Consider the following 8398-nt stretch of genomic DNA (forward strand, 5'->3'; position numbering starts at 1 on the left):
TGCAAAACAACATTAGCAAAGCAAATAAAACTTGAAAACACAACCAAAATTAAGCCACAACAAAATTAACAAATACTGTACGTATTTTAAACACTGCTTTTTAATATGTTTGGGAGTTTCGATTCAATGCATACGAGATCATGATTTCATTCAATCTTCTGTTGTGTTGTGGCTTATTTACAGTATGTACTGTGGCTTCTCAGTTGTGTTGTGCTTTTTTTTTTTTTTTTTTTTTTTTTTGTGTGTGTGTGTTTTGGCTTATTTCTATTCTGTTGTGGCTTTTTCTGTTGTGTCCTGGTTTAATTTCATTGTGCTGTGGCTTAATATTTTTATGCTGTGGCTTATTTCCATTGTCTTATGGCTTAACTTAAGTGTGCTATGGTTTGTTTTCTGTTTTTAATTTGGTTTGCTAATTTTGTGGGCTTAATTTAGTAGCGTTGTGGCTTATTTCCATTGTCTCGTGTCTTAATTTCAATGTGCTATGGTTTATTCTTTTCAGGTTTTATTTGCTTTGCTATTTTTGTTGTGTTGTGCACCCCTGGGCCAGCAAGTGCACACTTCTCAAAATCCAATAATAAAACTTTTTATTATTTAACAAGTTTTTAACCAAACTAGATGCTGCTTAATAGTGATAAAACACTATGCAGCGTATTAAAGCAGTATACTATTTTGAAATAGTACAATTTTCATCATCAAAGCAGTGCATTGTGGGTAATGTAGTTCACATTTCCCACACGCACGCTGTCACTCAATAGCCTTCATCTGCACTGATGTCTGCTGCGGTCGTTTTAGCCGCTGTCCTCGGCGGTGGGGTCATCTTTATTGCCAGAAGAATATTCTTCAGGCGGAAAACGCTGAAAGTATTGACCTATCCTGTCGGTGCGATGCAAGGAAAGACTGTGATTGTGACCGGTGCGAACTGCGGTATCGGGAAGGCGACGGCGGCGGAGCTGCTGAAACTGCAGGCCCGTGTGATCATGGCGTGTCGGGACAGACAGGGAGCTGAGGAGGCGGCACAGGACATCAAGAATCAAGCCGGTCCGGATCAGGGCGAGATCGTCGTCAAACACTTGGACCTCGCGTCGCTCCAGTCCGTGCACAGTTTCTGCGAAGAAGTGATCCGGGTTTGTTTTCAAGTGTCGCGTTTCTGAAACTGGCTTACATAGTCATTTAAATAGCTACCGTGCTCGAAGGGGTATGGTTTCGTTCATGCAAAATAGCACAAACGGGCAAAATGTTTTGCGTAAATGGTCAAATTAGTCCATGTAAACAATGACAAGTAATGTTAACGTTTTGTTGTGTATCTAAAGCCCGCTATACACTGTAGGATTTTTACTGTCCTTTAAGGTTATACATGTCAGACTGTACGATATGAACGCACTGAGATCGCCATAGCACACTGTGACATTGTCAGACTGTAAGATATCCAACCGTCCCGATCAGTGAACGTGATCGTTAATATAATAGAAGTATATAGATCGTTAATAATGAATAGAAGCGAAACGGCGAGATTTGCCCGGAGGAGCGTTTTTGTCAAATAGCAAAATAGGCCTTTAATAAGACATCCTGATCACAATACCCAAAATTACAGATGTTGAGAATGAACGCTAGTGGGGGAGGTAGCCTACATTTAATAATTATCTATCACAAGCAAAGATTCATTGTGGAAAAAAGACGAAACATCCCATAAATACTTAACAATAGGAGCGGGTTTACGATTTCTGAGCCCCCAAGCAACCGACCAAGCTGGTGCCCCATTTTGAAAATGTTTGCTTAAATTACATAATTTTATATTCATCCTATCAACAATTGTAGCCAAGTAAATTCAAAATGTTTAATGAAATAAAAATGTAGTTAAAGATAATTAATGCATGTTTTCCAGTTTTTCCACAATACAGTAATAATAATAATAAAGTCATATTTACCTACATAAATTTATACAAACATTTTTTTTGAAAAGGGTGTGCAAAACCTACTACTTCACCCAGTAACATTTTGGAATTCAGTTTATTTATTAATATTATAACCCAAAAATTATTTATTGTTGTCCAGTTTGTCATTATAATATGATACAGTATTATTATTTTGAAGATTTGTTGTATAAAATAGTAATATATTCCTGTCTTATATACCTTCACCTGGAGTTTATATTCTGATGCTGAGGCTGTATTTTATGTAAGCATCATAGGCAACATTTGTATTGTAACAATAAACATACAAGGCATGAGAAGAAGGGGAAAAAACATTGCTGTTTATCAAGCGCTGAAACTTTGCTTGTTGCAGAACAATCTGGAATAATGTTAAACATTGTAACAGTCCCCTCTTTGCAGCCTGAACTTGTTCAGAACGTTAAATCTTTGTGACACCTGTGCTAAAAAAAAAAAACAGTTCAACGACTGATACAGAACGCAGGTGTCTCGGCATGCATTTTTGAAACCTGAAGCTCTTATTAACTTGACACAGTGTCTAAAAATGTGCCAGTTCTCCATGAGACACTGAAGAAACAGCAAGACGCGGTGCAGCATGTATGGACGTTCATTGTGTGGTTTGTGTGGTGGTTAAAATCGCTACTGCTTAACATTATAAATTGTTCATTTTCTATGAAAATGGGGTGGTGTGAATCTTAACTAGAAGTTTACAGACGCTTAAAGTAAATTTCAGTGGTGCACCAATCAGGAAATTTGAGGCCGATACCGATCTCTGATTTATTTATTTTTACACTAAGATCGGCCAGTAGAGGTTTTTTTTTTTTTTTTTTTAAGTGCCCTTTGCCACACTTTTGCAAGTTATATTGTGCAGTTATGTTTATGCCCCACACATTAAAATTACGGTAACACTTTTTGTAAAGTTTTCATTTGTTAACATTAACAACATTACTGTAGTTAACATGAACTAATGAACTTAATGTTAGTTACAACATATACTATTACATTTTTAAATAAAAAGTTGTATTAGTTAATGCACTATGAACTAACAATGAGCAATTGTATTTTCATTAATATTATGATTAATAAAAGCTGTAAAAATATTCATTATTTGATCATAATACCGATTTAACATTAGTTAATGTTAAAGAAATGAAACCTTAAATGTTACCAAAATTATATTAAAGTTACATTAATTGTGAATTGCTAACATTTATTTGTTCTGAAACAAAACAAAAATAAAAAGTTATGAGTAGTTCTGTTGTCAATATAAAAAGGGCATTGTGACATACTGGCAACCAAAAACCATGAGAGCATCACACACAGCAGAGATACTTTCAAAAATAAGAAATATATCCATTACAAGCTCTAAAACTGCTCCAGTGAGAAATCATTTATCTATGATTTGTTTACTGTCTTTGGTGTTTTGCTGTAATACAAATCACTAATTATTAATCAACTGCATGATGACGCGGTGCCGTTATGGTTAAAATGTAATTGCTGTGATTAGTGGTAATGTGACCAACATTAATCTGATTTAAATTGGGATCCTCACAGAATAGAACTGAGATGAGTGACTGATGAAATATTGAGAGCACTGGGAGAGCACGCATGTTTGATTGCCACCGCGAGTGAGCATATTGAAGGGAGTGAAGCTGAAAGTGGTCATGATCGCTCAAACAGTCTCTATCGCTCAACACAACTTATGATTGTCACGACTCATGTTACATCACGTATACTCGGATTTGTATCTGCATGTTTATTTGTTGTTTGTTTTTATACCCGTTTGCAGTCTCTTTATCCTCTTCCTGCTCACTGTGCTGCAGTCAGAATAACTACCGTAATGACTCTAGAAAATGAGCAACTTAATATTCATACACGTGTAATTCTTACACATTTTTAAAAACAAAACGGCATATTCACGTGAATAACATCATGCCTGAAAATTTAAATTCGTGAATGCTTAATTGCCAATAACTAACCCTCCAAAGGCCACATTGTCGTGCATCAAGGTGCTCCTTTATTAAAGTAGCAGTGTATGTGTGATTCCCTGTGTGCTGCAAAAAAGATCGGCCCTAAATCTAGGCACGATTGGCCGATCGGCAATCACGGATTTAAGACGAATATCGGCCGATTTTGATCGGTGGCCGATCCCCTAGTAAATTTATTATAATTAAAGTATTAATTAAAATAAAATTGTTAGGAAAATGCATGATAAATGTAAAGGGAAAAAAAAAACATGTTAAGAATGCAGTCATTTTAATTATTTTCATTTTGTAAGCGCTGTATTTAATTCAGGGAATAATGCATTCATATTGCTGAAGTGTTACACTTTTCTCCAAGTATTTTCTGCCTATTAAATAAAACTTTTTATATAAAATTAAAAGAAAAAAGTAGAGTGATAACTGGGCATAAATGTTGCTATGGTGCAGTCACAGAGCAGGCTTCTTTCCGAGGAGCTCAGTGGGGTTTCTCTGAAAACAGTGAATTGGGGTGTGAGAGAGGAGCGGACTATCTCATCTGGCCGTCATAATAGCAGTCACACTATACTAATGCAATGCTAAATTTCTGCCACTGCCAGCTATTAATCGGCTGTCGGTGAACATGTCACACTAAATGTTGTAAGATTGGCGATTTTGTCCAACAACTACAGAAATCCTTTAGGATTCCCGAAATTTGTCTCGGACGGCAGAATCGTAGCCAGAATTGTAAAGTGTGCACTGGGCTTAAGGTCAGCACAGCAAACGCGTGTACGTCTCATTGAAACGAGCTGTCCAGTGTGCTGAAATCTGGTTATGTTTTGTATTTTCCCCTTACCGTGTTAACTATTTATTACAATAAAACTATATTAACTTTGTATTTGCCACTACTATCCTCAAAGAAAGAAAGAACAGAAAAGAAATATGACAAATGTTTGTAAAGTTTGTTGCACAGTTTGATTCTATTATTAATTAATGGGATCCTATATTACCCATGTTATTGTAATGGTTTTATAGTAACAGTATTGTAGTAACCTTGATATTGAGGATAGTATGGGTATACTATAGATTGTGTAAACATATTGGGGAGACCGGGGCAATATGTCACAATTTGTTTATTTTATGATGTCAGTTAGTGTATTAGGCACATAACTTAAAGTCCTAACTAAAAGCATTTACATCATTATTCACTAATAAAAAAGTTTATTTAACACACTTTGACCACTATCAGGACGTGTTGTCACACTTTATGGGGTAAGTTGTCACGTTGGTTACCTGCCCTTAAAATGGAATAACAGGATTTTAGCTAAATTTAAGCTGTAGCCTAAACAATTATGAAGCAAGCAGTTCATGAAACTTTGAAAAATTGAAAAGGCAACATAACAGTAATTGTTATTAATAAAGTCATTATAAAATTAACAATATATAAAACACATGTGACAGTTTGCCTCAAATGTGACAACCTGACATTTAAGAAAAATACCCGTCCTGACTCCCGAGAATAGTTCACTATTTCATTTAAAATCTACCTTCCTTATATAGTTGACTCTTGATTTAAAGTAACCTAGCTGGAAAATCTAGATTTTTTTTTTTTTGTGCATTTTCTTGATACGTTTTTGCAGCATCATTATATTAACATTAGCTGACTTTTAAAATAGAAGGCTAATTTGTGTGCTTTCCAATTTACTGTTAGCTGGCCTTCCGTTTAAAGGGATAGTTCACCCAAAAATGAAAAATCTCTCATCATTTACATTGCACTAATGCCATCACAGATGTGTATGATTTATTTATTCCTCACCTTTTTCTGCCCAATTCCCAAAGTGCTCTTGTGGTGGCATAGTGACTCGCCTCAATCCAGGTGGCGGAGGACGAATCTCAGTTGCCTCCGCAGCTGAGACCGTCAATCCGCACATCTTCTCACGTGGCTTGTTGAGCGCGTTACCGCAGAGACATAGCGCATGTGGAGGCTTCATGCTATTCTCCGCCGCATCCACGCACAACTCGCCATGCACCCCACCGAGAGTGATCCACATTCTAGTGACCACGAGGAGGTTACCCCATGTGACTCTTACCCTCCCTAGCAACCGGGCCAATTTGGTTGCTTAGGAGACCTGGCTGGAGTCACTCAGCACACCCTGGATTCGAACTCGCGAATCCAGGGGTGGTGGTCAGCGTCTTTACTCGCTGAGCTACCCAGGCCCCCGACTTTTCTTTCTCAATCCATATCTTCAGTAGCAATATGATAAGTGTTGGTGAGAAACGTATCAATATTTAAGTCCTTTTTTACTATAAATCTCCACCTTTGATAGCCTCGACCAATAGGTGGCGAATCACCAAAACAAAAAAATAAGTAGAAGAATGTGGAAGTGAAATTTGAGATTTATAGTTTAAAAAGACTTGAATATTGATCTGTTTCTCACCCACAACTATCATGTCACTTCAGAAGACATGGATTAAATCACTCGAGTCTTATGGATTACTTCTATGCTGCCTTTGTGCTTTTTGAACCTTTAAAGTTCTGGTCACCATTCACTTGCATTGTATGGACCAACAGAGCGGAAATATTCTTCTAAAAATCTTCAGAATTCGTGCACATCTGGAATGGCATGAGGGTGAGTAAATGATGAGAGAATTTTCAGCATCCAGAGGACTTAAGGGTATCACAATCTGTCAGTATTTTTAAATTGAAGTCTTATTTTAATCTTTTACCACATATATTTGTGTGTGTTTTAATCTGTTTATTTGCTGTGTAACATTTATAGACAAATATGAAAAGTACAATTGACGCTGCATATTCAAATTTGCTAAACTCCTTATTTGTTACCAAACTAGGATGAGCCAAGGATTGATGTTCTCATCAACAACGCTGGTCTCTACCAGTGTCCCTACAGTAAGACAGCAGAGGGCTTTGAAATGCAGCTGGGAGTGAACCACCTGGGCCACTTCCTTCTAACCCACCTCCTGCTGGACCTGCTAATGAAGTCGGCCCCCAGCCGTATCATTGTGGTCTCCTCCAAACTCTACAAGTATGGCAACATCAACTTCGAGGACTTGAACAGTGAACAGAACTACAACAAATCTTTCTGCTATAGCCAGAGCAAGCTTGCCAACCTGCTTTTCACCCACGAGCTGGCCCGCAGACTGGATGGAACTGGGGTAACTGTCAATGCCCTCACTCCGGGGATCGTAAGGACCAGGTTGGGTCGGCACGTCCACATTCCCCTGCTGATTAAGCCCCTTTTCTTACTGGTTTCCTGGTTGTTCTTCAAAAGCCCACTGGAGGGTGCTCAGACACCACTGTACCTGGCATGCTCGCCCGAAGTTGAGGGCGTGTCTGGAAAATGCTTTGCTAATTGTGAGGAAGAAAAATTGCTCTCTAAAGCCACTGATGACCATGCAGCCAAACTGCTCTGGGACATAAGTGAAAGAATGGTGGCCTTAAAGAAGTGAAGGAAAGCATGGAACTGTCCTTCTCAGAGATGGCAATTTTCAAACCTAGAACATCAGTATAGTGGATTTCTCTTTTTTGGGGTGGGGCTGGGGGGGTGGGTGTTGGTTGGCCAAGCACCTGAGGGACTTGATGGATAAGAGACAGGAAATTAAAATGTCCATCTGTTCCCTGTATCTTTGCTGCAGTGTTTTTGGAGATGGCCTCAGGCTTGTGACTCACTCTTCTCTGTGAATGAGAGTCTGAAAGTATCGAGTCCAACTTATCCCTTGAATACAAATTACAATAGCAACAAGCTCAAGAAACATATGGCTCAGAGCTATGGTGAACATGTGCCATGAACATCATGGTGCATTTCTTGACGCAGATTAATAGGTACTTTGTGACAGTGTTATTACAATACATCAAGATTGTTGAATGTTATTCTGTAATTAATTTGACAGCTCTTTTCATCTATGAAGTCAACCGTAAAGTAAACTGGTGACACACTCTCAGAATATAATCTTTTTATTACAGTGTAAGTGAGAAGACCAGGCCTGTAACTTATTTTAAGAGATGTTTGTAATGTTTAATATGTTTGTGACATCCCAGCGTCCAAATAGATTAAAAAAGGAAAATGCGTAGGAGGCAGTTGAGCAGATAGTGTGGTGGATCTACTCAAATAAATAAAATATCAAAAAAAAAAAAAAGACTAATGGCTGTGTAAATATCATTACCTCCTCCATGTACTGCTGTGCATTATCTATTATTAGATATCTCTCATTCACAGCGGTGCTGCTGGCAGGGAATATACTAGCTACTGTCCTTAATTACACACGCTAGCATGAAGTCTTTTGAGTATGAATGCAGTACCACTTTTACATGCTGTACAGACTGTATAAATGAAATAAATGCTGGAAAATAGCTAATGTTTATTTGCTCTGTGGAGGACTTTTTTTTTTTTTTTTTTTTTTTTTTTTATAAATAAGTTAACCTAAAAATATTTGTCATGATTTACACTCGTGCTGTTTCAAACCATTTGTCTGTTATTCAAGGAACAAAAAATA

At 37.5% G+C, this 8398-nt stretch overlaps 1 protein-coding gene across 1 annotated transcript; it reads left to right on the top strand.

The window, feature by feature from the left end:
- Positions 1 to 731: 731 nt before the first annotated feature.
- LOC127416252 (retinol dehydrogenase 14-like) lies at positions 732 to 8266 on the top strand. Its single transcript, XM_051655501.1, has 2 exons — positions 732 to 1124; positions 6737 to 8266. The coding sequence occupies exons 1-2, from the start codon at positions 771 to 773 to the stop codon at positions 7352 to 7354; spliced, it is 972 nt and encodes a 323-aa protein (XP_051511461.1). The 5' UTR covers positions 732 to 770; the 3' UTR covers positions 7355 to 8266.
- The last annotated feature ends 132 nt before the right edge of the window (positions 8267 to 8398 follow it).

The sequence above is a fragment of the Myxocyprinus asiaticus genome, chromosome 25, assembly GCF_019703515.2.
Source record: "Myxocyprinus asiaticus isolate MX2 ecotype Aquarium Trade chromosome 25, UBuf_Myxa_2, whole genome shotgun sequence".
Classification (NCBI taxonomy): domain Eukaryota; kingdom Metazoa; phylum Chordata; class Actinopteri; order Cypriniformes; family Catostomidae; genus Myxocyprinus; species Myxocyprinus asiaticus.

What these genes read in the sequence shown, in the direction of transcription:
- LOC127416252 (XM_051655501.1), top strand. Translation starts at nt 771, where the DNA reads ATGTCTGCTGCGGTCGTTTTAGCCGCTGTCCTCGGCGGTGGGGTCATC. An exon ending in TCTGCGAAGAAGTGATCCGG is followed by an intron (nt 1,125 to 6,736) that starts GTTTGTTTTCAA and finishes TTACCAAACTAG; the next exon opens with GATGAGCCAAGGATTGATGT.